Source organism: Fusarium coffeatum, assembly GCF_003316985.1.
Source record: "Fusarium coffeatum strain FIESC_28 chromosome Unknown BRIP53273_contig_130, whole genome shotgun sequence".
In the NCBI taxonomy this organism is placed as follows: domain Eukaryota; kingdom Fungi; phylum Ascomycota; class Sordariomycetes; order Hypocreales; family Nectriaceae; genus Fusarium; species Fusarium coffeatum.
In genome coordinates this window covers 125,616-139,386 of record NW_022157923.1, presented here as the reverse complement: position 1 = coordinate 139,386, position 13,771 = coordinate 125,616, and the positions used below count along the sequence as shown (strand labels likewise).

General features: G+C 46.4%; 6 protein-coding genes across 6 annotated transcripts; 1 reads left to right on the top strand and 5 right to left on the bottom strand.

The window, feature by feature from the left end:
* Positions 1–87: 87 nt before the first annotated feature.
* On the bottom strand, positions 88–336 carry FIESC28_06022 (uncharacterized protein; the record flags this gene model as incomplete). Its single annotated transcript, XM_031160167.1, has 1 exon — positions 88–336. The coding sequence occupies one exon, from the start codon at positions 334–336 to the stop codon at positions 88–90; it is 249 nt and encodes an 82-aa protein (XP_031015814.1).
* A 1,405-nt stretch (positions 337–1,741) lies between these two features.
* Positions 1,742–2,458, bottom strand: FIESC28_06021 (uncharacterized protein; the record flags this gene model as incomplete). The annotated part of the gene is made up of 1 exon (XM_031160166.1): positions 1,742–2,458. One exon carries the CDS (start codon positions 2,456–2,458, stop codon positions 1,742–1,744), a length of 717 nt encoding a protein of 238 aa, XP_031015813.1.
* A 278-nt stretch (positions 2,459–2,736) lies between these two features.
* On the bottom strand, positions 2,737–6,316 carry FIESC28_06020 (uncharacterized protein; the record flags this gene model as incomplete). The annotated part of the gene is made up of 7 exons (XM_031160165.1): positions 2,737–3,240; positions 3,289–3,482; positions 3,535–3,629; positions 3,989–4,323; positions 4,376–4,679; positions 4,732–5,884; positions 5,956–6,316. The coding sequence occupies 7 exons, from the start codon at positions 6,314–6,316 to the stop codon at positions 2,737–2,739; spliced, it is 2,946 nt and encodes a 981-aa protein (XP_031015812.1).
* A 269-nt stretch (positions 6,317–6,585) lies between these two features.
* On the top strand, positions 6,586–8,429 carry FIESC28_06019 (uncharacterized protein; the record flags this gene model as incomplete). Its single annotated transcript, XM_031160164.1, has 2 exons — positions 6,586–6,981; positions 7,035–8,429. 2 exons carry the CDS (start codon positions 6,586–6,588, stop codon positions 8,427–8,429), a joined length of 1,791 nt encoding a protein of 596 aa, XP_031015811.1.
* Positions 8,430–11,224: 2,795 nt separating this feature from the next.
* On the bottom strand, positions 11,225–11,883 carry FIESC28_06018 (uncharacterized protein; the record flags this gene model as incomplete). Its single annotated transcript, XM_031160163.1, has 2 exons — positions 11,225–11,586; positions 11,685–11,883. The coding sequence occupies 2 exons, from the start codon at positions 11,881–11,883 to the stop codon at positions 11,225–11,227; spliced, it is 561 nt and encodes a 186-aa protein (XP_031015810.1).
* Positions 11,884–12,104: 221 nt separating this feature from the next.
* FIESC28_06017 (uncharacterized protein) lies at positions 12,105–13,640 on the bottom strand (the record flags this gene model as incomplete). The annotated part of the gene is made up of 6 exons (XM_031160162.1): positions 12,105–12,635; positions 12,681–12,752; positions 12,934–13,023; positions 13,071–13,179; positions 13,224–13,290; positions 13,337–13,640. The coding sequence occupies 6 exons, from the start codon at positions 13,638–13,640 to the stop codon at positions 12,105–12,107; spliced, it is 1,173 nt and encodes a 390-aa protein (XP_031015809.1).
* Positions 13,641–13,771: the final 131 nt, after the last annotated feature.

Below are 13,771 nucleotides of genomic sequence, written 5' to 3'. Positions count from 1 at the left end.
ATATAGTATGTTCGCCCAGCCCTATCTATGGCATCACTTCCATAATCAACATCGGCTAACCTTATGAAAACTCATCTCAAACGTGTTCTATAAATAATCGGCCAGAGGGTTACGAGGGACCCATTTAGGGAGATATTCGCCCATTCCCCAATAGTTGCCAGCACCCATAGGATGGTCCGCACACATGCGGATTTTGTTAACATCAACACCCTCTGGAAGGTTCTTCGGGTCCCATGTCATGGGTCCAAGGCGACCGCACTTCTCTTTGGCGCCGGGGTATTGGTCCGCGATGACGAAGGAGGTCATTGCGGCAGCGATAAGAACTTGGATCTTCATTGTGACTGTTTTCAACTGTTAGCGGTGCTGGCAATTGAGGGTTGAAGGGTCTCACTGGTGGTGGCTGTAACCGTGGGTAAGTCGCTGGAAGTAAACAAGGTTTGAGGATCAAAAAGACGATGCGGATCGCCAATTTATAGATAGTCAACGCATTCAAACACGTGGTGTTAAGCAATAAAGAATTGAAGGATCGGGTGCCTGTTTAAAGTGATGGTGGCTTACGCACCCAGTTGATCCTTTCGCTTATTAGACCCTTGGAAAGCATGGTGCGATTTGTGGTCGAAAAAGACTCAACACTGAAAGCGGACTGAGGTACTTTCAAGAACACTAGGACCTGGCTGTAGATTATGTACCGAAACAAGGGTCTTGTAAGATATATTTATCGTCTTGGAACATCCAGCCTTACCCCGGCGGCCTTTCTCAAGCGATGGGGCAAATGCGATAATTTCCCCGGTACATGGAGTAAGCAGAGCCTCGAATCCCTCCGAAGTCGTGGAAAGAATATTTGGCGATTGATGATTGAGGCGCATCGCTACGTAGAAGTGCCCGTCGCAAACATCCCAGCGAGTGCAGGCAATACTGAGTCGTTCACCACCTCTCCTCAAGTCGTTGAACAACCGATCTATCGTCATGAGCCTCCCTTCTGTATTATTCGATCGTCATTTTCTTGAGGCGGTCTCTGGAGAGACTGTGTCTTGTCCGTCCAGTGTACTTCGTTGGTGGTTGGCTAACCTACAGTAAAGCACTTGAATGTTAGCACGGGATCATTCCGCAGGTTCTTCGCACCAAGGAGTGTAGAATAAAAGTCTTCAGGTGGAACAAAGAGTACGGGTTCCGACTGTTGATATCTTCATGCTCAGATTTGAGTACAGAGGAGGGCAAGAACAAGTTTAATCATCGGACTGTAGGTAGTATTCGCTTTCGGAGGATGGACTTACATCTTCGCTGTTGCATTCCGCGGTGGGCTTGACGCTAGATACGATTGGGCATGAGGTGGAGATGTCTCTGTGTGGAGGTGTCCATTGGAGGTGCGGGAGTGTAATGAGTCACGTGATACAAATGATTGATGATGGTGAAGAGTTCTGCCAACAACTTTATGATCTCCAATGGTGATAGTAACTTCAATCACAGTATAGTATATGTCTGGAAGCCCTTCTAGCAACATTATATTATTCAGTGATCTACAGCTTTGTTTTCTGACTATTTCTCGTTATGTCAAGCCTCTGTAGGCTCTAATTGTCACGTATCATTCAACAACAACAGCTTGGTACTGTGGTCTAGTTGGTCATGACATCTCGTTAACACCGAGAAGGTCCCCGGTTCGAGCCCGGGCAGAACCTCACTTTTTGCATTCCAAATATCTCTATTTACTTTTTCTAAAGCAGGTACATCAAGATTCAAGAAGCTAGTTGTTAGCCATACATTTTCTCTCATGCTCGTTAATGGTCTTGCAGTATCTGCATTTCATAGCCACTGCCACACCATCTTGTTCATTAACTCGCCAACTAGTAGTTAAATCAATATCTCCCTCTGCACGGTCATACTTGAAGAACAACCTGTTGATTCGGTTCTCGGAGTCGGAAACTTCAAGGGCGTCAAATGGCACGCCTTCTTCTCGGATACAAAGCCCTAAAAAGCTGTCTAGACCTTGATCTCGTAGATAATCGCTCCATTCTTGTACGAACTCAGAACTGAGGCTAGGAATTTCGTTCGTGTGAGTATAGACGAACTCATAAGCGATAGCACGCCCGTTCTTGATAATAAAGTCACTAGGAATGACTTTGCCACCAGGGGCAGGTTCGATGCCTTCCGAAGCAAGAAGTTCGCGTGGACATTCGCCGTCTTTGCATACGACTGAAACGGCCATGTTCCTGTTGCCGTGGAAGGTGACAACCTTCTCACCTCTGGTGATGTCAAAATGCTTGTGGTTGAGAAGGATGTCGTAAAAGTCATGCAGCTTATGTTTGACAAGCAGGTTGGCCAGGCTATCAAGAACACCGGGACAAGCCTCGACAAGCCGTGATGCCTCGTCTACATCCTTGAGATTGTTGTAAGTATGTTGTAATGAGTCCATTGCGGGAGCTGTTGTGGCTTGACGGATCTCTATTCTAATTCTAGGCATGTTTGAAATGATAGGGCGGTCAGATATACAAGAAAGTCAGTTGTTTGAAGCTTTTGAATATCTAGTATGGCTAATTTGATATGGGTCAAACTAGTAGGGGTATCAGAACTATATATACTCATTCCAGGACTTTGAATCAGTCAAAGCATCCGTAGTACAGACATGAATCAATGTCTACAGTCGAGTTTGTCATCCTGTCACCATGATATATATGAGCTTTTTGTATGTATGTGAAGTTCTTAATAAAGCGCTGGGTTAGGACACGAACGTTTATTTGATTAACTACCACCCTTCCTCCCCCGAGCAAAGAACAACTGCTGTTCCCCCCCAGTCTCCCTAGGAACAGGTGACGGTGTCGAAGTCAATTTCCAAGACCAATCCTCCAACCCAGCCTTCTCATACGCACTCTTAACCTCCTCCTCTTGGAACCCCATCCTATTAACACTAAGTTTCGAAAAGTCCATACCTTCTCGATTAGAAACCCAGTCAATGATAAGCAAGATCCCTCCTGGTCTAAGTCTTTTTGAAAGTTGTAAAATCATATTATCAGGGTCTTCGATGTGGTGCAGAGCTAGACACATGACTATTAAATCAAAATTGAAATATGCGGGTGTGTTAAGCTCGGGGGATGGTGTTGATTCAGGCTCGATGATGTCCCCTTGTACTGCGTGCATCTTTGTTGGAGTGTATCCTGATTTGAGCGCCATTTCGTTGTATTGTTCTGCCATTGATGATGAGATGTCCATGCCTCTAACAGTCGACATGAAAGGTGCAAGTGCCTGCTATGATCAGTATTGAATCAACGTCGACAACGTCAGAACTGCTCTTACTCGAGATGCTACACCATTTCCACAGGCGTAGTCCAGCATTTTCGTAGGTCTTGATGCAGGAGGCTTTATGCCAATCCATTCTATGTTCTGTCGAAGCTCTTTCGATACTTGGTTGCATAATTCGATAATCCACGGCCATTGAAACATCATGGCAGGAACATTACTAAACCAGTCAATAGGTGAAACAAAACAAGCTATTAGAGAGATACAAACTTGTAGTGTGATTTATTGTGCTGTCCCATTGACCTAGGAACATCTTGAGGAGGACCATGGTGATGATGAGTGTGATACTGCAGATGGTGATGGTGGTGGTGGCAGTGGGGAATATCTTCGACAGGTTGCTCCATGTTGTAGAGCGACAATAGATAAGATGTTAGAGGCTTTTTGTAACGACTTGTAGTATAATGAAGATGTAAAATGTATGTTCGTGAACGGGACGCGGCTCTCAAGGTATCGACAAAAGGGTTTCGGTCGGCGAGAACCCTGATGGCCTCTCGCATTAATCCACCAAAACTCACCGCAGTTGTGTATACAGCCCGTCTTGTCAGATCTAGGGACGTCAATTTATTGTAAGAAACCCTTTCATTTCACTGCAGGCTTTCCATCATATTGTTCCTTTCTTCGGCAATTCACCACTTTTGAACCAAGTTTGGTGATATTTGATACATGGACCTCTCGGCTCACGGCCATACACGCCTACTAACATTCCCACACGAGAAAGTGCCCATTATATTGCTGGCCAGCCTGTTCAATAACAGCACCTGCGAGACTCTCCGATTCGTCAAAAACCACAGGAGCAGGTTTTGACCCTGTTTCCTCTTTTTCGCCTCCCATTGGGTTATCGGTAATTGCTTTTCTGTTTCCGACGGGTTCAGGTAGAAACAGGTTTTTAAAATCGCTAAGAAGGTCTGGCGCTGACTCAAAAAGTGTTGCCACTGAAGTATACACATCCTGTAAGGGCGTCTCCTCTCTCTGATACTTTTGCAAGATTTCTAAGAATTGTCGATATCTTTCGGGCTCACTCATATATCGATTCTATTAGGAGTTAGCAGTCTGTATCTTGACAATTATCGGAACACCAGTTTACCTTCACCCGGTTTACATAAGATATAGAAGTATTGAAAGAAACAGGTGCCTCTTCTTTTGTCTTGCGATCGGGCTTTTGGTCATTATCCCAAATCTTATCGGGGTAAATTTCATAAGTATTCTCGCGATTGTCGTCCCTTTCAAAGTAAAAGTTCGATACCGGATCCCCAGGCATCCGGAAATTCAACTCTTTGTCGATACTATACCCAGACGGCAAGAAGCTGTTGAACCCAGCAATTAATGGCACCTGATCTTCAACTACGAACAGATCTGTCACCAGGCGCATTATACCCGGTGTGTCAATACTAAGACTGTGTTAGGCTCATTTCCAGACGTTATATGGCTTGAAGAACTCACGCTTGTGCTTTGAAATCTTTCATGATATCAAGAAATCGATTGTACTTGGCAGGACGGTCATGGAACGCTAGTTTGACCTGGTCTAGATAGTCTAGTGCATCTTGAAGAATTGGCTCTTGACCTTGGGTAATTCCTGCGAGTGATTCATGCTTCGGCTCCCCCCTCGTCTCATCCGTGCTCTCCTGTTGAGATTTAGAAGAGTCTGAATCATTATCCGACCCTGGATGAGACTCAATATCTAGATTTGTCGGAAGTGCAGCAAGAGATATCTCCTCTAGGTGGCTGCAAAGATGTTTTGTGATAGCTATCTTCCCAGGAGGGATGGTTTCGAAGCACAGAGGGCAGTTGATGGATTGCCAATCTGGTTCGAGCTTGTGATCTTGTGCAATATGAGCTACCCAGTCTTCGCGGGTCTGAAAGACGCTCGTGAAAGAGCAATCCGGATCGAGGCATTGCCAGGGCTGTAGGTCTTCATATAGATGCCGTTTCCATACTGAGTTGCTTCGGACACAGAGAAATTTACCACAAGAAATGCAGTTAAAAAGTTGTCCTGCTTTGGCCTCTTTGGGTAAAGGTGGAATTCGAACCGAAGTCCTTCCTTCAACACGATACGACATGACCGTTTCAGCAACAGAAGCTGAAGAGGGAATCGACGTTCCAAGACCAGAATCCCGGAATTTCGAGCTAGCAGCGTCTGACCGAGTGATCCTTGGGAAGTCGATGTCGCCAACTGCCCTAGTCTGTGATTCTCGTTCTCGTTGACATCTGAGATAGCGATCAAAGGACGCTTTGGAGAGTCTCGAAACCAAAGAGCCTTCTGCTTTTGGGAATCTAGTCCGAATATTATCCTTGTATACATCATGGGGCAGCCAGGTTTGTACTACATCTGCAAAGGCGGCTTTTTCGGCAAACAACTCTACTGTCGCGCTTTGAAATAGTGCCTCGAGTCCCATGAGAGATAAAGTATCGTTCTCTAGATCTTTTGCAATCTCATCAAGGCCATCAGAGCCATAGTATGAACTGTCATCCGACGAGGAAGTGTCGCGGTCCAGGTCTCTGTGAGCTGCTTCAAGCACTTCTTTTAGTTTCTGTACTGATTCTTCAGACTTCTTTAATATTTCAGTCTTTTTGGAACTCGTCAAAGGTTCGAATCCTGTTATTTCTTAGTCCTAGATAGAAACACACTGTCCGGTCTGGGCACATAGACCAGGTATAAGCACGTACTCTCCAGCAAAGTATCGCTAATGCTGACCAGAACCTCGATCGTAGCGCGTCTTAGACGTCTAGACTTGATAAAGTTGATATCTTGATCGCCCGCGCATATCCGATAGCCGTCGGCCCATAGTCTCAATCGATCTAGGCTTCTCTGTAAACTGATACTGACCGGGGCTTTCTCGTCCGCGTGAAGCTTCGAGTCTGTGAACTTCTGGATAAGGTCGCGAAACACAACGAGTAGCAAAGAGCATAGGCGCGCAACAATGCTCTCCTCGTCAAGTGGCTTTTCGTCGAGGACTGCTAAAGCATCGAGAAATAGCCGGACCTTAGCTGCTGGGTCGTATCCGTCTCGCTCGTTCAGACTTTCCATCTTGTGCGCAATCCCGTTATCTTTGGTAGATCAGCAAATTTCCGTCTGTTTGAGAATATGGGCACGTGTAACTGTGAAAGTACATTCAGCTCCGATTGTAATGGCCAATAATGCGCGAGACAGTGTCGCATGCATGGCTCAGCCCCTAAGCACTGCCTTGGGCGCTTAACTCTCATTCCATCTTCAGCCTCACAAGGCGTCCGACAAGGGTTTATCATTTATGACGAGCGCGTCCCCCACCTCAATCATCGAGACTCGATTCCGCAAAAATGGAGCCCGTGTCGCTTGCTTTGGGCGTTTTGCCAATTGTTGGCGGAGCGGTAAAAACGTGTAAAGTTGTTCGCAAAAAGCTCAAGATCTTCCGACATTATTCTCGAGAGCTACGTCGAGTCCAGAAGCGAGTTAGCCGACAATCGCAGGTCTTCACCAATGAGGTCCATCTTCTTTTGAGGCCTTGTTTGAACGAGGAGGATGTTGTGGAATTGATGTTGAAAGATGAAAGTCATCCCAAGTGGGCTAGCAAAGAGCTTGAAAATGGAATGAGAAGGAGCCTGGGGGAGAGTTATAGCTCCTGCCGCGAGATCATTGAGGACATTGGGTCCACTATGGAAAGTCTGCAATCAATCTTCGACTGCTTCGACCAGATTCTGGATCAATGCGACGAGGTAAGCAGATGAGAAAGTTCGATTGAATGGAAGGAAGGAGCTAACGAACATAGAATGAGCACCCCCGGGATGCTATGCGACGATTACGCGACGCAAGCAGAATCGTCCACGACGAATCAAAACTTGACGCACACATCAAAGACCTGAACCAATCCATTGAAGAGCTAAGACAACTTCGAGAGCAGACACATGAGCTCAGAAAGCCTATTGCAATCACACAATCGCGACGGACCATTCGAATGCAAACCGATCCCGAGTATAACCACTTCAGGAAGACCAAAGAAGCATCCAAAGCATTGCATGAAGCCTTCACCACGGTTTGGTCAAACAATGAAGGGCATGGGATGAGTCAAGAGATGCAACATATCGTACGGCTATTCCTCCACACTAATGTCGAGGAGGATATCAACATGAATGTTGCCATTACTTGCAATGGCCATCAAGAAAGAGCAATCCGTGTGAATATACGATCACAGAACCGTGGCCCATCCTTTGGGCTTCCCACACCCCCAAATTCCAACGAATCCTCAAGTTGCCATGATGGTCAGCGGAAAAGAAGAAAGGTTCGGTTTGCTGAAGCTGGAGCTGGAGCAAGTGCGTCAGTGGATCAGAACCGGTCTTGCTGCTTCTCTGACAAGTCGGAAGTAATGAGCTTACCTCCCGATCTATCTGTGGTTGACCTTTGTTCTGTACTATACAAAGACGACAGCCTTTCGTCAGATGATGGGTATTGCTTTGGATACCTTGATGGCGATGTTGACGGAAAGTTCCGGCATCATTTCTACAAAAGCTTAACCCACCATCGTCAAAAGGCTATACCTGCAACGTCCGACGAGGCATACGGGACCTTGATGCCAATGAGTGACGCGCTAGGTCAGTCAGCAGAAAGATCTATCACCATAGTGGATCAACTCAAGATCGCTCGTGAGATCGCATCTGCTGTTTTGAAGCTTCATACAACGCCGTGGCTCAAGGATTACTTCAATACCTACGACCTGATGCTTTACAACACAGGGCATAGCCTCACAACAAGTCTCAAGACACTACACGTCGCATCGGACTTCACACAAGCGATCCATACGCAAGAACAAAACAATGCGGCTGCTACAGGCTTGCCGTCTCCTATAGCAGTAGATGATGCTCTCCAGGAGGCCAAGCTGTTATATGGTGTGAGAAATCTGACTCTTTGGAGTCTTGGCGCAATCCTACTACAAGTCGGACAGTGGTCTACACTAGACTCTCTAGAAGACGTTATCACTGTTCGCAAGCTATCGACGCAAGCATCAAATTTGGGTCCGAGGTATCGAGACTTAACGAGGAAATGTCTGGATTGTGACTTTGGTTACGGCGACGATCTCACCAAACCACGTTTACAACAGGCCGTATACGAGGGGCTTGTGGGTGGATTGAGTGAAATGATTTCTACTTTGGGTGTTGAGGAAGACTGAAAGCAAGGGGGTTTAAGGGCGACTCTAGAGTCAATTTCACTAAAAGGCAACGTCATAAATAAAGAAAGTCCCCTCATTTCGAATATGCCTGTCGCTCGTTTTACATCCCGTGCCGAACGCACCCTTCAACATGTTTCCGAAAGGAATAGTCATCGCGGTATCGCGACTTATATGGCTGCTGGTTCCGCCGCGAGTTCATGCAAAGTCAACTTCAGGACAACCAGAGACCTTTCCGTCGGCTTGTATCCATCTTTGACTGCTGAATCTACCACCGGTAGTATCTCAACTGGTCTCACATAAATTGAAATCTTCACGACGACATCTGGTGAAACTGAAACTACAATACTTGCTTCAACTTCAATTCTTATCAACACTACAACAGACTACGAGACAACCATAGCGCCTGCTACCTCGACGGTGCAAGCCCAACTAGTTCAAAGGCATTTACTACAGGAAATGATCTTCCGACTACTCAACTCCTAATCAACGAGCTATCTTCAACTTTGGGGTCGGTCATCGCCATCGTCGAGAGTGCTACAACCGATGCTACTATTGGATTGACCACAACGGCCGACGTTATCGGTTGAGGATATAGCAACTACAGTCTCAGCCATTGACACAACTGTCACTCTCGAGTTTGATACAACTACAACTGCTGAGACGTCCACGACTACAAGCGAAGAAACCAGCACCGTCTGGACCACCGCCAGTGAAGATCCCGCCACTTCGACATTCATCGTAAACTCTGGCTTTGACGACTTATCCAGTAGCTATGACCCATGGACCTTTTCGACTTCCAACATAGAACTGGGAATCGACATTAAAGTCAACATCGACAGTATCACCAAGCACGAAGGTTCAAACTCAGCACACTTCGAGGATATCCGCAGCGGTCTCAGCTATCTCAGGCAACCGCTGACCATCATTCCAAAAGCGGGCACCATGTATCCCATGTTAGCCTGGACATGAGCTACTGGACAGACGGTTTCCAGGTGTTATAGTGCTCGTATCCGATGTACTTATGAGGACGGACAAGTTGCTACTCAAGTTTCTCTCAATTCCCCCTTCAATAGTTCCGATACGTGACTGCAGATATCGAGCTCCTGTTCCTATACCCAAGCACAGATTGATATTGGGAATTTGTATCTTTACGTCGGTCTAGTCCGCCCAGAAAACTCTCAGGGATGGACTGACACAGTCAAATTCGGGGATATTTGACAACTTCTAACCAGCTCAAATTCACGTATTTTCACAGAGCACATTGTTTTTCTGTTTCTATGGAAAGAGTGAGAGTGAACAACTAAACAGCGCTACATGATGTTATGTTACTTTGCGAAGCTGACACAATGAGAACAGGAAACCTTGTGGAAACGCTGGGTCGGAACAGCGTCTTTGTTCTTCTACAACTGCTCAATCTTCACCTACCATACGAACAATGGTTTGACTGCTTTGGCAATAAAACTTGCACGAACAAAGTACTCAGCTCACTGTTCGCCTTTGTTGAAATACAAAATAACCTATAAAAGGGCAGAGGTCTTTTCTCTGCCGGATCAAAGAGGTGCAGCAGCTCTACTCAAACCAACTTCACTCGCAATAACCTTCTATTCCTACTCACAGGCTCAAAAGATTATTCTTCATACCACCTTTATCATTAGAAATCATGTGTCGCTACATGGAACTCCAATACTCCTGCTCCACTAAGGGTAACCCTCATCGACTGCGCACCACGGGACTCCTCCAGTGTAACGACTATATTGGCTGCATGATTGAGAAGCTAGACCTCAAGAAGCCGGGGCGGGAGGCTCAACAGATAAGCCTAGAAACAGAGCAGTATACTGTTTGTAAGATCGGTGGTGACTGTGAAGAATGCGCGAGGAAGAAGACTGAGCTGATTCAAAACGAAGAACGAGTCTTTCGAGAGCTTGAAGAGGAGCTTCAGGAAGAAGACAGAATCTATCGAGAGATTCAAGAGGGATTTCAGAGGAAAGAAAGAAGCTTTCGAGAACGTCAAGAGGCGATAAATAATAGAGGTCAGAGACTCTCCAGAAGGATACGCGATATACTTGTAGAAACACCCGACGAAATCCTGGGTTTACGACTATATGGTAGAGGGGAAGTCGCTCAGCGGCCTGAAACAATCTGCTCTTCTGGTTCTTGTACAGGACCTGTAGTAGTTACTGATGATGGAGAGAAGGGAATGTTTTGCAAAGAACATACCTGCAGTGCTAAAGAATGGTCCTGTCTTATGGATGCCGTAACGCCTCAGGACAGTAATCAGCATTCGATTTATTGTTCTGCGCATACATGTGGTAGACTTGGTTGCGATCTGAGAATTACGGATCTCAGTAGCAATTACTGTACGACACATCAGACACAGATGTATGTGAATTCTGATGGTATGGAGTAAAAAGTCGTGCTCAGGGAGTATCTGAATCAAGTAGGTAAGTTGACATTGGGGTAAACAAGAAAACAGAAATGAACAGGCTGGTCCTGTTAAGTATGTTAAGTCTTACCTAGCCCTTATATGAACAATCCGTTGCTCCTAATGCTTTTCAGGTATTAGGCCTTGCGTGCTTATGATACTCTGGACCCTGAATATCGTGAGTGTTGTTTCGGGATTTCATCTGCAGTTCTAACGGTAATCGATATTCTTGAGATGTGCTCTGGTAGTGGTTGATGTGAAAGTGTTTTCCTTGTTCTCATATATGTCCTAAACTCCCAATCCTGTTCCTTTTTCCTGTCCCAACGTCATCTAGATCCCATCATTCATACCCATTTTCCAGCCCAAATCATCCCTATGAACTCTCCTTCTTCTCCTCAGCCTTCTCGCCATCCTCAATCTCAACAGATCCAACAGCAGCATCCAAGCCACCCTCCTCTTGGTTCTTATCCTCCAGCTTCTTAGCCTGGGACAAAAAGTACTCGGCCACGTCGTTCTTGTGGTTGAAGTAAGCCAAGTCCAAAGGAACGTAGTTCTGCTCGTTTGCAAGCGCAGGAGAAGCACCTTGCTCGAGAAGCAGCTTGATGACGTCGAGATGGCCACCTAGGGCTGCCCAGTGAAGACCGGTGTTGCCAGCCTCGTTCGATTCATCGAGGAAGGCTTGCTTCTGCTCCTTTGGTCGGTTGTCGAAGTATGAGATGAGTTGGCGAACGATTTCTGAGAAGCGTTAGTTTGATATTCGCCAATTCTACAACACCCAGACCCTGATCTCGGAGTCATATGGGGCCTCCAAATCCCCAGAATTTCATTCTTACCTAGATGACCGTTTCCTGTCGCCATATGCAAGCATGTAGACTTGTTGGAAGCATCTTGAGCAGCCGCAACAATCTCAGCAGGGCTGGCGTTCTCACGCTCAGCCAGGGACTTGATGGTCTCTGTCAAGTCCTCCTGCTCTCCGGCTCGGGAAAAGTAAATGAGATCATCGATCTCTTCTTCTGTGAGTTTGGGGGCCATGATGATGCGCTTGGTGATGTTTTCAATGTCAAGGATATAAAATTTTGTGAAGATGAGGGGACTGTGTGTGTTGATACCCCGCTATTTTCGCACGGTGTGGGGGTGGGTCGTCATGTAGGGTAATCATGTTTGTCTTGTCATTATTGCTCTTCATCTTTTGAGGCTATTCGCAGCAGATCTTCTCTCGAACTCCGTTTCACACCCTGCATATTCTCTCAACATCATTCAATGACGTTTAAATCATAGCTTGTCAATGCCTCACCAATTTCATCATCGAGCCATGAAAATAAATCCCCCGACTCATCCAACCACTCGATCTCAGCTTTGACACCAAGCGCCATCATCACTTGCAATTCATGGACCGTCTCTGATACTTCAATGTCGCTGTTTGATGAGTCAGAGACTTTCTTGAGCGTCGAGATCGCCGCGTTACGTTCTCTTGTGTTCATGTAAGTGACAGGATCACGACATGTGGTAGAGATGATAGACGCTTGCGAAGATTGGCCAGCCGGAGCGGATCTGGCGCTCGTAAAATCTCGAAACAGATGAGCAGACTTGATACCAAGCCATTGCATCCTTTGAATATTGAGATCAGTTTCATGGCCAAGTCTGTCTGATCCATCTCGGTAACAGCGCATAATCTTGACTCCGTCAGGGTCGAAGTCGAAGAGCCCCAAAATTGGCAACTGAGGGTGTTTGGTGTTGACAAAGTTCAAGAACGAGCGAGTGGTCAAGTCAGGATATCCTTTGGCCTGCTGCGGTCAGCCTACGTCTCAATGGACTTGCGGAATACGTACAGTGACGAGTATACCAGGACCATACAGAGAGGTCCTCCAGAATTGAGAGGAACAGAGTGACCGGAAGACAGCCTGTATCGATCAATGTCAACTTTCGCCGACTTTGGGAAAAAGGAGGCATCCTTACATCCTTTTCCACGACCAGAATCTATCTGATATCCTGGATGTCGAGGCCCCAAATTGACTGAACAAGCGGGACAGCCATTCCCTACTCCAATCAGCACATGACTAGATAGCATATAGCCTCACCCACCAGGTCTCCCGAAGATGGGTTCAGCGTACTGCCATCTTGAAGGCCGATAGTCAAGGGCCCGGCCAATAGACCTTTTGAAGCGGCGACCTGCTATAGTAAGCGGCAATACTCAGAAGGGTTTGACTGATGAGGCGCACAATGTTCAAGTCTGCGCGGCCGATGCCAAGATTGAATGCGATGTCGTCTACAAGATCATCGACTTCCCTTTGCTTCTCAAAAAGGTCTTGATGCTGGTAAAATATGTGGCTGAAACCATCAGTATCCTCTTGCATTAGACTCGACACACTAACCGCTTGGTCAGAACTGTACCGGATACAAGGGCATCATGAGAAAGCTGAAGAATAAGAAGTATGCGCGCTGTGACATGTCAGTCAAGCGACATGTAAGTGTCGCATGTTGTTACCAAATTTGATGGCCTCTTGTTGGTTGCGACCAGGGAAGTGAACCTGTTCTGTCGTCGCATTGGCAGCCTGTCGAACAGCCCTTCTGGGGGAGAATCCAATCGCTAACTCTTGACCTGCAGCTAAAGCGTCAATGATTTGCTCGAGGATGCCCTCGATGCGAGCCACAACCGTTCCAACGTTGGTGTTGCTGGTAATCGTATTCGTATCAGTATTAGTGACAGTCGCTGATGACGGCAGATTAGTTTGACTTCGAGGCAGTTCTGTTGTAGCAATTGCTTGAGAAAAACTCATTTCCTCGTCCATGTTCACTTGATATTTGACGAGTCCAGCTTTAAGCCGGAATGTTGAGTCTTCATATGAAGTAGAATGCTTGAAGTTGAAGATGGATGCAAATTGTCCGAATACGCAGGGGTAATGTCGTTGTGGAGGGTGGA